The sequence below is a fragment of the Coregonus clupeaformis genome, unplaced genomic scaffold (genome assembly GCF_020615455.1).
Source record: "Coregonus clupeaformis isolate EN_2021a unplaced genomic scaffold, ASM2061545v1 scaf0989, whole genome shotgun sequence".
In the NCBI taxonomy this organism is placed as follows: Eukaryota; Metazoa; Chordata; class Actinopteri; order Salmoniformes; family Salmonidae; genus Coregonus; species Coregonus clupeaformis.
Window position 1 is genome coordinate 138194 of NW_025534443.1, and position 19888 is coordinate 158081.

The following is a 19888-nucleotide window of genomic DNA, read 5'->3' on the forward strand; positions in this document are numbered from 1 at the left end:
CTCTCCGTCAATGGTGGCCATGCCCTCCAGTGGACATTGAACCAGCCACTACGTATTGTTCTGTTTTGGGGCGCCACATTGATGGTGACATCTTACTCTCTCTCGAAAGTCACACATGGAAGTGATTAGTTTAATCCAGAGGACCAGCTGACTTGACCCATTTTATATTTGGAACACACACACAATTTGTAACACTTGCTCCCTCTACCACTTTGTTGATATGAGACTTACCCTGCCCTAAGCCACCACCCCACAGAGGGAGAGGCATGACCCATCCAGGCCACTCATATCAGGTTGCTCTTCATGCGATACAGTACCCAGATATAAATATGCTATATACATGGCATTACATCTGACAGCAGCCACTGCCACACCCTCCTTGTTTTCAACCCTGCAGATCACGTCTGCATCCCAAATGGCACCCTCTAGCTTATATAGTGCACTACTTTTGACAAGAGCCATATACAGTGCTTTGAAAAAGTATTCATCCCCCTTGGCGTTTTTCCTATTTTGTTGCATTACAACCTGTAATTTAAATTGATTTTTATTTGGATTTCATGTGACATACACAAAATAGTCCAAATTGGTGAAGTTAAATGAAAAGAAATTACTTGTTTCAAAAAATTATAAAAAATAAATAACAGAAAAGTGGTGCGTGCATATGTATTCACCCCCTTTGCTATGAAGCCCCTAAATAAGATCTGGTGCAACCAATTACCTTCAGAAGTCACATAATTAGTTAAATAAAGTCCACCTGTGTGCAATCTAAGTGTCACATGATCTGTCACATGATCTCAGTATATATACACCTGTTCTGAAAGGCCCCAGAGTCTGCAACACCACTAAGCAAGGGGCACCACCAAGCAAGCGGCACCATGAAGACCAAGGAGCTCTCCAGACAGGTCAGGGACAAAGTTGTGGAGGAGTACAGATCAGGGTTGGGTTATAAAACAATATCCGAAACTTTGAACATCCCACGGAGCACAATTACATAGATTATAAAAAAATGGAAAGAATATGGCACCACAACAAACCTGCCAAGAGAGGGCCGCCCACCAAAACTCACAGACCTGGCAAGCAGGGCATTAATCAGAGGCAACAAAGAGACCAAAGATAACCCTGAAGGAGATGCAAAGCTCCACAGCGGAGATTGGAGTATCTGTCCATAGGACCACTTTAAGCCATACACTCCACAGAGCTGGGCTTTACGGAAGAGTGGCCAGAAAAAAGCCATTGCTTAAAAAAATAAATAAGCAAACACGTTTGGTGTTCGCCAAAAGGCATGTGGGAGACTCCCCAAACATATGGAAGGTACTCTGGTCAGATGAGACTAAAATTGAGCTTTTTGGCCATCAAGGAAAACGCTATGTCTGGCGCAAACCCAACACCTCTCATCACCCCGAGAACACCATCCCCACAGTGAAGCATGGTGGTGGCAGCATCATGCTGTGGGGATGTTTTTCATCGGCAGGGACTGGGAAACTGGTCAGAATTGAAGGAATGATGGATGGTGCTAAATACAGGGAAATTCTTGAGGGAAACCTGTTTCAGTCTTCCAGAGATTTGAGACTGGGACGGAGGTTCACCTTTCAACAGGACAATGACCCTAAGCATACTGCTAAAGCCACACTCGAGTGGTTTAATTAGAAACATTTAAATGTCTTGGAATGGCCTAGTCAAAGCCCAGACCTCAATCCAATTGAGAATCTGTGGTATGACTTAAAGATTGCTGTACACCAGCGGAACCCATCCAACTTGAAGGAGCTGGAGCAGTTTTGCCTTGAAGAATGGGCAAAAATCCCAGTGGCTAGATGTGCCAAGCTTATAGAGACATACCCCAAGAGACTTGCAGCTGTAATTGCTGCAAAAGGTGGCTCTACAAAGTATTGACTTGGTAGAGTTTGTTTCACAAGAAAAAATATTTTGCATCTTCAAAGTGGTAGGCATGTTGTGTAAATCAAAAGACACAAACCCCCCCAAAAAATCATTTTTCATTCCAGGTTGTAAGGGAACAAAATAGGAAAAATGCCAAGGGGGGTGAATACTTTGGCAAGCCACTGTAGGCCTTGGTCAAAAGTAGTTCCGAAAATGGAGAAACATTTGGGACACATCCCAACAATCTAAGGCCCCTCTCTTTATTACCTAGCTTCATCTAAGTCCCAGACCTCTCCTCTCTTCTCCTCTGTCTCTTATTTACTCTACCTTTTATGTGGGAGGATTTGTAAAAGATACCCTTGGTCTTCAAATAGGCCTTTAATAACATGGAATGATCTAATTGAAAACGGATGTCAGTCCATTTCTTTGAAAAGACAGTAGGACTGACCGTGCTAATGCCCTGTGAAGTCCTTGAGATATCGTTGAGAAGACTCTGGGTGCGCCCCAATAGGCACCCTATTCCCTATATAGTGCACTACTTTTGACCAGAGTCCTATACATAGGGAGCCATCCTCTACCACCGTTGCATTCAACTTATATAGTTTCAGTCATTTATCAGACACTCTTACCCAGATCGACTGCATACATTTTCATACTTTGTTTTTCGTACTGTTCCCCCATGGGAATCGAACCCACAACCTTGGCATCGTCGGACAGTGTTTTAAACGCTCACACCACTCTAATTAATACAGGCTTCCTTGATAAAAATCTTTCAGATAAATCTCATCAGGTTCCCATCAATGTCTTATCTAGTCTGGACTCTTTTTAATAATGATCTGTCTTCCCAAGTGTGTGCCCAGCAATTACACAGCTTTTAGAGTTTAAAAGGACTGTTCCTGCTAGCGCAATGACGGAACTAATTAGATACAATAAAATTGTATCCGGTGTATCAGCCTCATGTGGTGACTGAATACTGTGAGGCCATGCACCTGTTCTTTCGCCACTATTCTCAACTGAGAAGCAATAGTGGAAATTAGAATTGGCATTTCAATTTACCTCCTGAATCAATTGACTGAATTGAAATTGAATTGAGCCCAACACTGAGTTGTAGCCCCTATGGCACAGCAGTAGTACAGAGCGTATTAGTGTTTTCATTGATCCCTGTACCAACCTGCTGTCTATCTGTCTTCCTGTCTGCCCTCTCCTACAGGACCCACTGGGGCCACACACCCCTCCCTCTCCCATCATGGGGCAGAAGCCGTTGCAGTTGATTGAGATCAAAGCCAGGGGGCGCTTCGGCTGTGTGTGGAAGGCTCAGCTACTCAACGACTACGTGGCTGTCAAGGTCTTCCCCATTCAGGTATGAGTTGGATGTTGAGGTATACTGTTGATATAAAAAATTATTTTGATAGATTGGTCGTTTGGTTACAATTTAGCTCTGTTTTAGAAAGTTGGCTTGATCCTCATGTTTTATGGCACACTGAAGTGAAACACTGTAGTACTGTTCTCGGGAGTCATAGGTAACACTGTATACGTTATTGTGTTTGATTTATGTCATATTTGTACATCACACAAGGTGAATTAGCTAATATAATATAGGCCATTTAGCAGACGCTTTTATCCAAAGCGACTTAGTCATGTGTGCAAACATTTTACATATGGGTGGTCCTGGGAGTCGAACCCACAATCTTGCCGTTGCAAGCGCCATGCTCTACCACCTGAGCTACAGAGGACCTAATGTTGTGTGTTGGTGTGTGGCCTGCAGGACAAGCTGTCGTGGCAGAACGAGTATGAGATCTACAGCCTGAGTGGGATGAAACACGAGAACCTGCTCCACTTCATCGGCGTGGAGAAGAGAGACAACAACATGGACATAGACCTCTGGCTCATCACAGCCTATCACGACAACGTACGTATACAACTTCATTGTCCATCCAAATTGACATCTGTCTATTTCAGGGATCATGAACTAGATTCAGCGGCGGGATGATTTTTTCTTGAGCGGATGGTCAGTGGGCCGGAACATATTTACAAATAATTTGTAGATTGCAAATTGACCGCAAGAAGCCCAAACAGATATGGTACCAGTCAAAAGTTTGGACACACCTACTCATACAAGGGTTTTCCTTTATTTTTACTATTTTCTACATTGTAGAATAATATTGAAGACATCCGTTCACCCACACCGCGTCTCAAATAAAATTGTCCCGCGGGCCGCCATTTGGGGAACCCTGGTCTATTTGTTCTTAAAACAACAACCGACCAGACACCACACACCACAGGAGGCTGGTGGGAGGAGCTATAGGATGGACTATTGTAATGACTGAAATGGAATAAATGGTTCCACATCAAACAAATGGAAACCACTTGTCTGACTCTATTCCATTAATTCCATTCCAGCCATTACAATAAGCCCATCCCCTTATAGCTCCTCCCACCAGCCTCCTCTGCTACACATATACCAAGAGGCTGGAAGCAGCACAGGGTCAGCCCCTGAAGCGGGTTGTCTGCCCTCCAGTGGTTGGACAGTGTTACTACAACTACTAACACTAATTGTGTTTCCCCCACAGGGCTCTCTGACTGATTACCTGAAGGCCAACGTGGTGTCGTGGAACGAGCTGTGCCACATCTCCCAGACCTTGGCCCGTGGCCTGGCCTATCTCCACGAGGACATCCCCGGGCTGAAGGACGGACACAAGCCCGCCGTCGCACACAGGTGGGTGGAGGATGGTATCGGCCGGCCCGGTCCTACCCTGAATCAAAAAAACTTTATTGTTCCCCACAGGGGGAAAATTGGGTTTGTCACCAGCATAGGTCACAGGGACAAAAACAGACACACAGGCAAATATGATACAACAGAACACATTGACCGGAGCGCTGACAGCTGGTAGAACAAATACATTCCATCACATCAATAGAATTGAGGCCCACTCCTCGATTGCTTGTTCCTCTGTCTGCTGTTTTCTTATCTCCCTCTCTCTCTCTATCGCTCTCTCTCTCTGGCTCCAACAGGGACATCAAGAGTAAGAACGTGCTTCTAAAGAACAACCTGACAGCCTGCATAGCGGACTTCGGCCTGGCCCTGAAGTTTGAAGCTGGGAAGTCAGCAGGAGATACCCACGGCCAGGTAAAATAATGATGCTGGTTATTCTGATGCTGTATTAACCTGCAGAAAGAGCAGAATCGGTGAATACATTATCCACAAATGTAGTGATACAGTAGTTCACTTCAAAATCAAATACATTTTCAGACTTCAAAAAACGGTGTAATATCCCACATTGAGGTCCGTAAGAGGTGTGTGAATATCGGACAAACGTTGATTCCGGAGTGAACTATGACCTTAAGGCAGTGTGTTGTTGACATGAGACAGAGTGTGACCTTGTAGCCTTGTGTTGTGCTTCTCCAGGTGGGCACGAGGCGCTACATGGCCCCTGAGGTGCTGGAGGGGGCCATCAACTTCCAGAGAGACTCCTTCCTGAGGATAGACATGTACGCCATGGGGCTGGTGCTGTGGGAGCTGGCCGCTCGCTGCACCGCTGCAGACGGTGAGAAGGAAAACCGTGTGTGTGTCCTCGTGTGTTTGCAACGGGTATGTTGACCTTGTGCGTCTCAGTAAGGATCAATGACTCGGGGACAAGGCCGACTGCTGACTCCATGTAGAGCTGACGGAAGCGACCAGAATACCTACGGTGCCGAATGTGATCCCAAAAGGAGTCACTGTGTGTGTGTGGTTTCTCTGCTGGTGTGTGTGTTTTCTCTGTATCTCACGCTGTGTGTGTGTGTGTGTTTTGTTGCAGGTCCTGTGGATGAGTACACACTGCCCTTCGAGGAGGAGGTGGGACAGCACCCGTCTCTAGAGGACATGCAGGAGGTGGTGGTCCACAAGAAGTTACGGCCAAGCCTCAGAGAGTGCTGGCAGAAACACGCGGTGAGTGAGGACCAGTGGTGGGAAAAGTACTCAATTGTCATACTTGAGTAAAAGTAAAGAAACCTTTTAAAGAAAATGACTCAAGTAAAAGTGAAAGTCACCCAGTAAAATACTACTTGAGTAAAAGTCTAAAAGTATTTGGTTTTAAATATACTTAAATATCAAAAGTAAATGGAATTGCTAAAATATACTTAAGTATTAAAAGTAAAAGTAGAAATCATTTCACATTCCTTATATTAAGCAAACCAGACGGCACAATTGTCTATTTTATTTATTTTTATTGACGGATAGCCAGGGGCAGACTCCAACACTCAGACATAATTTACAAACAAAACATTTGTGTTTAGTGAGTCCACCAGATCAGAGGCAGTAGAGGTGACCAGGGATGTTCTCTTGACAAGTGCATGAATTGGACCATTTTCTTGTCAAAATGTAACGAGTACTTTTGGGTGTCAGGGAAAATGTATGGAGTAAAAAGTACATTATTTTCTTCAAGAATGTAGTGAAGTAAAATAAAAGTTGGCAAAAATAGAAATAGTAAAGTACAGATACCACAAAAAACTACTTAAGTAGCAAAATTCAGTTGGTGGTACAGTAACCAGAAAAGGTTGGAAACCACTGGGTTAGAGCATAGAGCTAGCAACATCAGGGTTATGGGTTCAAGCTTCTGCTTCTGCTTAAATGACCCTATATATACTCTTATGCTTGTCCCAGGGCATGGTGATGCTGTGTGAGACCATCGATGAGTGCTGGGATCACGAGGCGGAGGCACGCCTCTCGGCGGGCTGCGTGGAGCAACGCATCATCCAGATGCAACGCCAGACCAACATCATCGCCCCCGAGGAGATCGTCACTGTCGTCACCATGGTGACCAACGTGGACTTCCCGCCCAAAGAGTCCAGCCTATGAATGGACGGACATTGACTGGACGTGTCAGGTGGTGGACATGGAGCGGTTTTGATTTGATGTTTTCAGGTATACATTGTTCAATCAGAGTGGCCCGTTCAGGATCATGAACTCTGGATGATCCTGGGTTAAACTCTGACCCCTGATCCCCTCAGATTGGCGTGCTGGCATGGCGTGGTGTGTTTTAGTGCTGGGCGCTACACTACTGTCATTTAGGAAAATACCTGGCTGTGCCCTCCCACACTGCTTTGGTTTCTACCCACTTTATACTATCATGATGTGTTGGACTCCCATTGCGAGCCTCAAACTGTAAAACAGAGTCCTTCAAAAGAAAAACAGCAGCCTCTTTGAGCTGGGCAAAAAAGGATCCTTCAAAAGGACAACACTAGGTCATAACAAACCCTGTGAGCTGGGCAAAAGGGACATTTTCTTTTTATATATACGAAGAAAACACTAGGACCTCCTAACAGACTTCTGTTCTATTTTCTAAGCAAAAGAAGAGGAAGAGGATGGAGTCTCCAAGAATTACTCTCACAGCTCAGTAAAAAAAAAAGGGCAACTTGTTTTCAAAATGCATTTGCTGTTTTCTTTCTGTGTTATGATAATGATAATGACAATTGTAATGCCAATAAGAAACAGCTTCTGAATGTCACGTGTACTGCTGCTGTACATAGTATCAAATCAATGGTAATCAAGTTTTATTTTAGGGGGGGATCCATTTCCAAGCATTACTACTTCGAAAGCAAAACCATAGACCTCCATCAAGTCAACAAGGTATACCTCAGTTCCATCTTCATTACAACACTACAACCATAGAAATAGAACTACTATTGTTTCTAGTTCTATTAATTATATTTCTATGACTACAACAATCTCTCTGTAAACTATTCAGATGACATCATTACTTTGGTATTATTGAACTGTATACTGTACAGCTGTGGCAAATAGAATAATTATCACCACAGTTTTAAAACTAGTCCGCAAAGAAATGTATGGCAATACATTTACACACGTGTTTCTGCCTTCTTGTTTTTCTTCTTTGTATGATTTTTTTTGTGCATTATTTTGTCCTTCCTTCCTTTGTTTTTAATGAAAACATTTTAATCCTACATTTTAAAAGTATTTCAATAACCCCCTAAGTCATTGAAAATGATTTAAAAAAGCACTTCTTTCTTATTTTGATTTGCTGTGTCAACCGAGTATTTAATGATGTGAGCATGCCTTTTGGTTATCCTTTGGTCTTCTTTTTAAATAAGCTCAGGAAGCTACTCTTCTGTCTCGACTCCCTAGTTATTACCCATCAGTATCTCCCTGTCCGTAGCTACCACCCTTCTGTATCTCCCTGTCCGTAGCTACGACCCTTCTGTCTCTCCCTGTCCCAAGCTAACATCCTTCTGTCTCGACTCCCTAGTTATTACCCATCTGTATCTCCCTGTCCCTAGCTACCACCCTTCTGTCTCTCCCTGTCCCAAGCTAACATCCTTCTGTCTCGACTCCCTAGTTATTACCCATCTGTCTCTCCCTGTCCGTAGCTACCACCCTTATGTCTCTCCCTGTCCCTAGCTACCACCCTTCTGTCTCTCCCTGTCCCAAGCTAACATCCTTCTGTCTCTCCCTGTCCCTAGCTAACACCCTTCTGTATCTCCCTGTCCCTAGTTACTACCCTTATGTCTCTCCCTGTCCCTAGTTACCACCCTTATGTCTCTCCCTGTCCCTAGTTACCACCCTTATGTCTCTCCCTGTCCCTAGTTACCACCCTTATGTCTCTCCCTGTCCCTAGCTACCACCCTTCTGTCTCTCCCTGTCCCTTGCTACTACCCTTCTGCTTTGAGACGCGAGTGACCTTTCACACTGACTCTCTCTTCCTGGTGTCATCTCAACCATAGAGCTAAAACATCTCTATTTCTAGCATCTCTATCATCTCAACTCTGTCCTCCTCCTCAGCCTTTAATCAGTGTGACAACATTACTACTGTAGACCCACCCTGTGCAAAACAAGGATGTCTCTCGTCGTCCTTCCGGAATTTGATTTGTGAATGTGTTCTGTATTCCATTTATAGCTTGTTGTATGATCTCAGATTTGCCTTCTGAGTGACATTGACACTGATGCGACATTGACACTTTGCATTATCTCTCTTCACACCTAGTCAGTGTTTTAACTGGAACTACAACAACAACATCAACAACGTTCAGGGATTCAATACTATGCTTTTCAGTAATTACTACAGTATATGCAACCAGTGCTGAATGGTCCAAGTGCGTACATACTTGCATTGCTGCAGGAGCAACTTTCACAAAACTGTAGCATTTTTTAAACAGTTAATCTTGTCTATTGGTGTTTTAATTCTTTGCAGAGCAGACCTGAGCTTTTGAGGATTAGACAAAGAGCAGGTGGGCAGGTGCCAACTCAAACAATAACACTACTTTACCTCTTTCTGAAAGACAGTGGAAGGGACTTAGGGAAGGCCCAACTGCATTACTAGATTGTGTCTTTACTCTTGGGGGTGAAGGCTGTAGTTGGCCAGTGGTCTCGCAGCGGATGTAGGCTGTATCTCAATTGGTCTTTCCTTGACACATCCTATCTCCTCGCCTAATATGGTTGAGGAGGAGGTGAGGAGAGGGGATGCGACAATTCAAGGAAAGATTAATTGAGAAGCCATAAAATGGTGGCCATTACTGTGAATCCCCTCCCACACACTGGAACCCTGTAGTGCTCAGCAATAGCAACTACCAAGCAAAGGGCATTGGAGGAAGAGTGGAAGGGGCACCAGTTTCCAAGCAGTTTGCGGTGAACCAACAGTCAGATATACAATCACTACAGTACTACTGCATTATTTTGATTGTCGTATGTGCTTCTGACGGAAAAAATATATGTAGCCATGATGTGATCCTGATGATTTCTGATATTTTGTGGGTATAATTGTGTACCTGATTTTATTTTTAAACCACAGCTACTTTTACAGGGCTGATTTCACTGTACAGACGTTTTATACCCCAAACCACACTACAATCTTCTTAGTTGATCAGACCTTGGCCTTCTTGTGAGAGTTGATTTCTTTCAGATAAACTTCAGAAAGCCCAATAACATTTGACTTCAGATTGACTGGAATATTGAAATGCACATTATGTAAATATACATGTCGTTTTTAGATTGTAGCATGAGGTTGTTTCTATTGTTTTTAGAATATATCACAAAGAAGCTGAAAAATCCCTGATCAATTAATTATTCCATAATAAGATTTTACCTGTTTATTTTGTATATCTATGTTTTTAAATTGTATCAATTTATGGCCCAAATGGCCCGAAACGGTCACTCTTCCTTCCCTAGATGAGACTCATTTCTTTCTAAGGTGGTCTGATGAAAATTCCCTCAAATGGAACCCTGAATCAACAGTTATACCATTTTCACACTACTGAGGTGAGCCAAACTAAGCCGAACCGAGTTGTACTGGGGTGACCTGGTTAAGCATCCGCCATAGCTGCTGGAAGAAAGCTGAAAATTACAATGTGATCGGAAAATATCAGAGCCAGCAAAGTATGGTTCAGGTTGGCTCAGTAGTGTGAAAACAGTCATTGTTTTACCTGACATCCTAGCTCAGACCCCAGATGTTACACTACAACATTGAGATACCATTGCTACAATATTCCAGCAGTGTTGCAAGAATGCTATCCCTTGTATGTGACCAGCAGACAGTGTTTTCTCGTAACACACTTCCTCTCAAAACAACCCTAAAGCTAAACCTAGGTTAGCTTTGGTTCAGTATTTGGCGATAGTCAAACGGTGCGACTTGGCACAAATTACTGTTCTATTGGCAGGTGGAAATTTTTATGCTTTGCAAGTTATTTCACAAACTTTTTCAGATGCCTGGTTGGAAGTGGATGTTAAATATTGTACAGAGAAATTGTATGCTATTCCCCCTAAAATAAAGTATAGTGACTGCTCAATGTGATGTGTCATTGTGATGTTGTCCATCTGAAATTATCTGTAAATTGTTTTTACCTAATAATGTTGGTTCCGAAAACAGACCACTAGTTGGCAGCGTTTAGCATTGAATGGGTCTAAGGTTTCATCTTCATGCATCACTATAACAATTATGGGTCATACACTGATGAAAAGATTGCTTGACTTTATTCAATAAGTAGAGCCAAATCATTCTATTTACACACAGTGAATGTACACATGGCAGAAACATTTTTATCATTTATAGCGACAATTTGTAAGTCGCTCTGGATAAGAGCATCTGCTAAATGATGTAAATGTAAATTGTCAGTCCGTGAGGGATGGTTCGGGGTCCCATGTCTTTCAGTGGTTGTCCAAAACCAATCCTCAATCTGGACCCAATATTGAAGAATATTACCTTTGACAAGCATATCGACTCTCTTCAAACTAAAAGAAAACCTTTCTTCATTGTTGACGCAGATACCTTAAGAATTAACTATAGAAACATTATAAAAACGTATGATGGATAGTGTGTAGGAAATGGTCTACTGAGATGATGATTATGTCATGCGGACCCACCTTGATAACAACTTGCTTGTCAAAATAATGTATAGAATGGGATTTCCTCTGGACGAAAATGTTGCGGAAATGTATGTACAGTAATTCCCAACAATAATATACCCTCTTTTGCATAGCCTTCTGTTCATACATCCTTACCATTGTGAACCATTTGAAAGTTTAGATGTCATTCAAGTGTATTATCACAATAATCAGACAAAGTTCAAGAATGAAAATCAGGCCAAATCATTGATGTGTAATAAAATAGTAACCCTGCCTCACAATCTATTGAATAAATCCTGAAATAATGTTTACTCATTCACTATGATAACTGAAGTTCTGAGCTCAACACAGTCTTGCTCACTGTCTCATTAACATTTTTTTTTACATTTACGTCATTTAGCAGACGCTCTTATCCAGAGCGACTTACAAATTGGTGCATTCACCTTATAGCCAGTGGGATAACCACTTTACAATGTGTGTTTTTTTGGGGGGGGTAAGGGGGGGTAGAAGGATTACTTTATCCAATCCCAGGTATTCCTTAAAGAGGTGGGGTTTCAAGTGTCTCCGGAAGGTGGTGAGTGACTCCGCTGTTCTGGCGTCGTGAGGGAGCTTGTTCCACCATTGGGGTGCCAGAGCAGCGAACAGTTTTGACTGGGCTGAGCGGGAACTGTGCTTCCGCAGAGGTAGGGGGGTCAGCAGGCCAGAGGTGGATGAACGCAATGCCCTCGTTTGGGTGTAGGGACTGATCAGATCCTGAAGGTACGGAGGTGCCGTTCCCCTCACAGCTCCGTAGGCAAGCACCATGGTCTTGTAGCAGATGCGAGCTTCAACTGGAAGCCAGTGGAGTGTGCGGAGGAGCGGGGTGACGTGAGAGAACTTGGGAAGGTTGAACACCAGACGGGCTGCGGCATTCTGGATGAGTTGTAGGGGTTTAATGGCACAGGCAGGGAGCCCAGCCAACAGCGAGTTGCAGTAATCCAGACGGGAGATGACAAGTGCCTGGATTAGGACCTGTGCCGCTTCCTGTGTAAGGCAGGGTCGTACTCTCCGAATGTTGTAGAGCATGAACCTACAGGATCGGGTCACCGCCTTGATGTTAGCGGAGAACGACAGGGTGTTGTCCAGGGTTACGCCAAGGCTCTTCGCACTCTGGGAGGAGGACACAATGGAGTTGTCAACCGTGATGGCGAGATCATGGAACGGGCAGTCCTTCCCTGGGAGGAAGCAGCTCCGTCTTGCCAAGGTTCAGCTTGAGGTGGTGATAGTCTCATAACTATAGCACCAGCAAGCAGTGGTGGAAAAAGTATCCAGTTGTCATACCTGAGTAAAAGTAAAGATATCTTAATAACAAATGACTCAAGTAAAAATCACCCAGTAAAATACTACTTGAGTTAAAGTCTAAAAGTATTTGGTCTTAAATATACAGTGGTGTGAAAAAGTGTTTGCCCCCTTCCTGATTTGTTATTTGTTTGCATGTTTGTCACACTTAAATGTTTCAGATCATCAAACAAATGTAAATATTAGTAAAAGATAACACAAGTAAACACAAAATGCAGTTTTGAAATGAAGGTTGTTATTATTATTAAGGGAAAACAAAATCCAAACCCACATGGCCCTGTGTGAAAAAGTGATTGCCCCCTATAACCTAATAACTGGTTGGGCCACCCTTAGCAGCAACAACTGCAATCAAGCATTTGCGATAACTTGCAATGAGTCTTTTACAGCGCTGTGGAGGAATTTTGGCCCACTCATCTTTGCAGAATTGTTGTAATTCAGCCACATTGGAGGGTTTTCGAGCATGAACTGCCTTTTTAAGGTCATGCCACAGCATCTCAATAGGATTCAGGTCAGGACTTTGACTAGGCCACTCCAAAGTCTTAAAATAATAATATACCATTTAGCAGACGCTTTTATCCAAAGCGACTTACAGTCATGCGTGCATACATTTTTGTGTATGGGTGGTCCCGGGGATCGAACCCACTACCCTGGCGTTACAAGCACCGTGCTCTACCAGCTGAGCTACAGAGGACCATTTTGTTTTTCTTCAGCCATTCAGAGGTGGACTTGCTGTTGTGTTTTGGATCATTGTCCTGCTGCAGAACCCAAGTTCGCTTCAGCTTGAGGTCACGAACAAATGGCCGGACATTCTCCTTCAGGATTTTTTGGTAGACAGCAGAATTCATGGTTCCATTTATCACAGCAAGTCTTCCAGGTCCTGAAGCAGCAAAACAGGCCCAGACCATCACACTACCACCACCATATTTTACTGTTAGTATGATGTTCTTTTTCTGAAATGCGGTGTTACTTTTACGCCAGATGTAATGGGACACACACCTTCCAAAAAGTTCAACTTTTGTCTCGTCAGTCCACAGAGTATTTTCCCAAAGGTCTTGGGGATCAACAAGATGTTTTCTGGCAAAAATGAGACGAGCCTTAATGTTATTTTTGCTCAGCAGTGGATTTCGTCTTGGAACTCTGCCATGCAGGCCATTTTTGCCCAGCCGCTTTCTTATGGTGGAGTCATGAACACTGACCTTAACTGAGGCAAGTGAGGCCTGCAGCTCTTTGGATGTTGTTGTGGGGTCTTTTGTGACCTCTTGGATGAGTCGTCGCTGCGCTCTTGGGGTAATTTTGGTCGGCCAGCCACTCCTGGGAAGGTTCACCACTGTTCCATGTTTTCGCCATTTTATCGGTCGCAATTTGAATGCACAAAAATACTGTGACAAGATCCTGAGGTCCATTGTGAGGCCCATTTTTTTAACGGTATCTGTCACCAAAATATGTATATCTGTATTCCCAGTCATGTGAAATCCATAGATTAGGGTCTAATGAATTCATTTCAATTGACTGATTTTCTCATATGAACTGTAACTCAATAAAATATTTTCAACCTCCTGAGGGGGAAGAGGCGCTGTCGTGCCTTCTTCATGACTTATTGCGTGTGTATGGACCATTTAAAGTATTTAGTGACATGGACACTGAGGAACTTGAAGCTCTCGACCAACTCCACTGCAGCCCTGTCGATGAAGCTCTCAACCAATTTATTGCGCATATAAAATATAAATAGCTCCAATACACATATTCCTATACAAAAGGTGCAGAGCGATGCATTCTATAAACTGTATCTGTGATACGGTAAGAACTGTACGCTCTCTCCTCTCACCTGTGCTAACCCTTCCTGGTCACCTGTGCTACCTATAAACACAAGTGACCCATGACCCCAACATATAGTACCCTCTAGTGTACAAAAATATGTATATCAGAAGCCTTTTATGGATGCTATTGTGTCACCTGGTGGACACCTATGGTTAACCTGTAAAATAGAGAATGAAGGGTTATGGGTAAAAGCTGGTATCAGTAACTCATGAGGGCAGGTGATTGCACCTGATGGAAGAGGACTAGTAGAGCTACAGTTTCCTACCATTTCTTTGGGATTTAATTTGGCTGTTGCTACCATTTCTTTGGGATTTAATTTGGCTGTTGCTACCATTTCTTCGGGATTGAATTTGGCTGTTGCTACCTATTCTTTGGGATTTAATTTGCGTGTTACTACTTACCTTTTTGCCATTCATAACACTTGGAACCTGTTTAACCTCATCTGGATTATAATGCTTTATTTTACCACTTACCAACCTGGAATCTGTGTGACAAACAATGGAAAATTAACTTGAGAGTAATAAATACATTTGAACTGTAACAACAAATCTCCTTTTATCTATGGAAATGCGTAAGGAACCAAACCTGTATTTAGGCATTTATAGAAGTGGCGTTTTAGTATATGGAAGCTTAGCCATTACAGGAGTGGACTAAGCACACACCACTGTGGGGCCCCTGTGTTGAGGGTCAACGTGGCGGAGGTGATGTTGCCTACCCACACCACCTGGGGTCGGCTCGTCAGGAAGTCCAGGATCCAGTTGCAGAGGGAGGTGTTCAGTCCAGGCTTGGTGAAGAGCTTGGAGTGGACTATGGTGTTGAACGCAGAGCTGTAGTCAATGAACAGCATTCTCACATATGTACTCCTCTTATCTAGGTGGGTGAGAGCAGTGTGGAGTGTAATAGAGATTGCATCGTCTATGGATCTGTTGGGGCGGTATGCAAATTGGAGTGGGTCTAGGGTGTCTGGGATGATGGAATTAATGTGCGCCCTAACCAGCCCTTCAAAGCACTTCATGATTACAGATGTGAGTGCTACAGGGTGATAGTCATTGTGGCAGGTAGCCTTAGAGTTCTTGGGAACAGGAATGATGGTGTTCAGCTTGTGACATGTGGGGATTATAGACTGGGACAAGGAGAGGTTGAAAATGATCATGAATATAACTGCCAGCCGTTCTGCGCATGCTCTGAGAACGTGCCGTGGAATACCGTCCGGCCCCACGGCCTTATGAGTGTTGACCTGATTAAAAACCTTACTCACATCGGCCTCGGATAGATCACCCAGTCCCCTGGGTCAGCGGGGGCCCTCTTGCATGGCTCAGTGTTGTTTTTGTGAAAGCTTGTGTTCGTTTGGTAGAGAGGCATCTTTGGGCAGATCACAGCTGGGTCTTCCTTTGTAATCTGTAATGGACTGTAGCCCCTGCCACATGCGTCAGAGCCTGTGTAATAGGATTCCTCCTTGTTCCTATATGGCTCTGCAGAGGTTGTAGCGGGAATTTTTGTACTTGTTTGTGTCCTCAGCCCCAGCCTCAGGGTTGGCAGCGATAGCCGCGTGCAGTAGCCCTGTCCTTTAACTTAGCGCCAACCGCTGTGTTAATACAGAGCTTTTGATTGGGGAAGCAGCAAACATTCACTGTCGGGACAACATCAGTGATGCATTTCCTAATGAAGCCGTGACTCAGGTGGTTAGCTTGTCGATGCTACGGCAGAGTCCCTGCACATACAGTATTCCAGTCAGTGCTAGCAAAGTAGTCTTGTAGCATAGCCTCCGATTTGGATGACCATTTCTCAACAGAGTGCATCACGTGTACTTCCTGTTGGAGCTTCTGCTTGTAAACAGGAAGCAGGAATATAGTGTCATCTGATTTGCCGAAGAGGGGACGAGGGAGGGCCTTGTATGCTTGCTTGTGGGTAGAGTAGCAATGGTCTAGGACTTTAAAACCCCTAGTGGCAAAGGAGACGTGTTGATGAAAGTTGGGCATTATTTGTCTTAATGACATGGAATTAAAATCACTGTCAACAAAGAAAGCAGCCTCCGGGTGCATGGTTTCCTGCTTGTTTATAGCCTCATACAGTCCATTAAGTGCCAGCAGTCACGATAACAGATGAAAACTCTCTCGGGAGGTAGAAGGATCGGCATTTGAGCATCAGGTATTTCAAGACGGGTGAACAATGGGTTGAGGCGTCCACTGCGCTAGAGTCAGCACACCATTTGCTGTTGATGAAGAGGCATACCCCTCCCCCTCTCGATTTCCCTGAATCCAATGTCCTGTCTACTAAGTGAATGGAGAATCCATCGAGTTGGATAGCCATGGGGGGTATCTTGTCCGAAAGCCATGTTTCAGAAAAGCAGAGAATATTGCAGTTACGAGAGTCCCGTTGATAGCTTCCCCTCTCCTGCCTCTTTTTCACCAACATTTACTCTTAGATAGCCCGAAAATTGTGTCGGAATTACACAAAGAGCCCAGGGAAGATGAGTCAAAGTCGAAGTTGAAGCCGGAATTGAGGTTAGTAACTGCTGATCTGATGTCAAAAGTTATTGTCGATCATAAGAAATGATAGCGGATACATTTAGTGCAAAAAAGGTAAAGATAAACGCCAAAATAATCACAAAATAGCAAAGTTGAGTCGGAGCTCGCAAGACGGCAGCCATACAGTACGGCGCCATCTTCCCAAGTGTCAATAATAATCTGGACATAACACAACTAAAAACACTGGATGAACGGAGACGTCATTCAATGCCAGCAGAACAAACCCTGATGACTTGGTTGTGCGCGACGTGTCCAAGGCAAGCAGGTAAGAGCGCTGCAAATCCATTAGGGGCGCAAAAAGACAATACAAACTCAAACTTGAATTGATGTTTGACAACTCAGACTCGAGACACGTGGCAAAGACTACAGACTGTCACAGACTACAAAGGCAAATCCAGCTGTGTGGTTCCCACTGAAGCCTCCCTCCCAGACGAGTTTAACACATTCTTTGCTCGCTTCGAGGCAAACAATACCGAGCCATCCAGGAAGACTCTTGCTACTCCGGATGACCAGGTACTTTCACGCTCTGAGACTGACGTGAGGAAAAACTCTCAAAAGAGTGAACACTCACAAAGCCGCCAGCCCAAGCCCAGATGGCATCCCTGGCTGCGTCCTCAGAGTGTGTGCTGACCAGCTGGCTGGTGTCTTCTCTGACATCTTCAACCTGTCCCTGTGCCAAGCCGTAGTCCCCACCTGCTTCAAGGAGACCACAATCATCCCAATGCCCAACAAAAACAAGGTGACATGCCCAAATGACTATCGCCCCGTCATACTCACCGTGGTCATCATGAAGTGCTTCGAGATACTGGTCATGGCCCACATCAAGGCCAGCATACCAGGCACACTGGACCCACACCAATTTGCCTTCCGCTCCAACAGATCCACAGAAGATGCCATTTCCATCACTATTCACAAGGCCCTAACACATCTGGACAAGGGAACACATGTGAGAATGCTGTTCATTAACTACAGTTTAGCATTGAACACTATTGTTCCCTCCAAGCTCAACACCAAGCTCAGACCCCTGGGTCTGGACACCACCCTCTGCAACTGGATCCTGGAATTCCTGACGGGTAGACCACAGGCTGTGAGGATTGGCAACAACACCTCCTCCACACTGACTCTTAACACAGGTGCCCCCCAGGGGTGTGTCCTCAGGCCTCTGCTGTACTCCATGTTCACCCACGACTGCATGGCTTTGCACGACACCAACTCCATTGTCAAGTTTCCTGACGACACCACGGTTGTAGCCCTGATAACCAACAATGATGAGTCAGCCTATAGGGAGGAAGTAAGTGAACTGGCATTGTGGTGCCAGGACAACAACCTCTCCCTCAACATCAGCAAAACAAAGGAGTTGATTGTTGACTTCAGGAAGCAGAGGGAACATGCTCTGATCCACATCATTGGGACTGCAGTAGAAAGATGCAGTTTTAAGTTCATCTGTGTCCACATCACAGAGGACTTGACATGGACCATCAACACTACCACTTTTGTCAAGATGGCGCAACAGTGTCTCTACTTTCTATGGTGGCTGAAGAAATTCAGCATGCCCTCCAGTGTGTGGTGAAGACGGCCCAGTACATCACTGAGGCTGTGCTCCCAGTCATCAAGGACTGTATATTGAGAAAGGCCAGCAGTATCATCAAGGAACCCACACACCCCAGCTACGAGATGTTCACTCCCTTACCATCGGGGCAGATGGTATCGGAACATGAGGTCTGATAACAAAAGGCTTAGAGACCATTTCTATCTACAAGCCATCAGATTGCTTAACACTTGAACTGGACTGACCACCTGCACTGACTCTCCGCACCTTAGCACACATGCACACACTCACTGACACACACCCACACACAGATATACACTCATCCACACACACAAACACACACACACATCTACATTCATGCTACACACACACATCACAACTGCTGCTACCAGACTCTTATTATTTTTGCTAAATACTGCACAATTTAAACACTTGCCCCCAATCTCACCTTCCCCAAAACACGTGTAAATATTGGACAGCTTCTACCCCCAAGTAATAAGATTGCTAAATACACTGAACAAAAATATAAACGCAACATGTAAAGTGTTGATCCCATGTTTAATGAGCTGAAATATAAGATCCCAGAAATTTTCCAAACGCACAAATGTGTTTACGTCCCTGTTAGTGAGCATTTATTCTTTGCCAAGATAATCCATCCACCTGACAGGTGTGGAATGTCAAGAAGCTGATTAAACAGCATGATCATTACACAGGTGCACCTTGCGCTGGGGAAAATAAAAGGCCACTCTAAAATGTGCAGTTTTGTCACACAACACAATGCCACAGATGTCTCAAGTTTTGAGGGAGCATGCAATTGGCATGCTGACTGCAGGAATTTCCACCAGAGCTGTTGCCAGAGAATTAAATGTTAATTTCTCTACCATAGGCCACCTCCAACGTCGTTTTAGAGAATTTGGCAGTACGTTCAACTGGCCTCACAACCGCAGACTACGTGTATGGCGTTGTGTGGATGAGGGGTTTGCTAATGTCAACGTTGTGAACAGAGTGCCCCATGGTGGCGGTGTGGTTATGGTATGCAGTTGTGTTCGTTGTCTTTAGCTTATGCCTGCCCATAGCTACAGACAATGAACACAACTGCATTTTATGGATGGCAATTGGAATGCCGTGACGAGATCCTGAGGCCCATTGTGAGGCCCATTTTTTTTTCAGGTATTTGTGACCAACAGATGCATATCTGTATTCCCAGTAATGTGAAATCCATAGATTAAGGCATAATGAATTTATTTCAATTGACTGATTCCTTATATGAACTGTAACTCAGTAAAATCTTAGAAATTGTTGCATGTTGCGTTTATATTTTTGTTCAGTATAGTTAACTAAATAGCTACCCGGACTATCTGCATTGACCCTTTTTGCACTAACTCGTTTTGACTATGCACACATACTGGATTTACACACTCACACATACTTACACTGACACTCCAC

At 44.1% G+C, this 19888-nt stretch overlaps 1 protein-coding gene across 5 annotated transcripts in view; it reads left to right on the top strand.

Annotated features, from left to right (window-relative positions):
- The window catches only part of LOC123486065 (activin receptor type-2A), a 44820-nt gene extending 37445 nt beyond the window's left edge, over positions 1 to 7375 (top strand). For all 5 annotated transcript variants that reach the window (XM_045217272.1, XM_045217275.1, XM_045217274.1 and 2 more), the window contains 7 exons: positions 3086 to 3235; positions 3641 to 3784; positions 4446 to 4591; positions 4888 to 5002; positions 5282 to 5420; positions 5673 to 5803; positions 6518 to 7375. In XM_045217272.1, the coding sequence (XP_045073207.1) occupies positions 3086 to 3235; positions 3641 to 3784; positions 4446 to 4591; positions 4888 to 5002; positions 5282 to 5420; positions 5673 to 5803; positions 6518 to 6712 (1020 nt within the window). In that variant the 3' untranslated portion in view covers positions 6713 to 7375. The remainder of the gene's footprint in view (positions 1 to 3085; positions 3236 to 3640; positions 3785 to 4445; positions 4592 to 4887; positions 5003 to 5281; positions 5421 to 5672; positions 5804 to 6517) is intronic.
- Positions 7376 to 19888: the final 12513 nt, after the last annotated feature.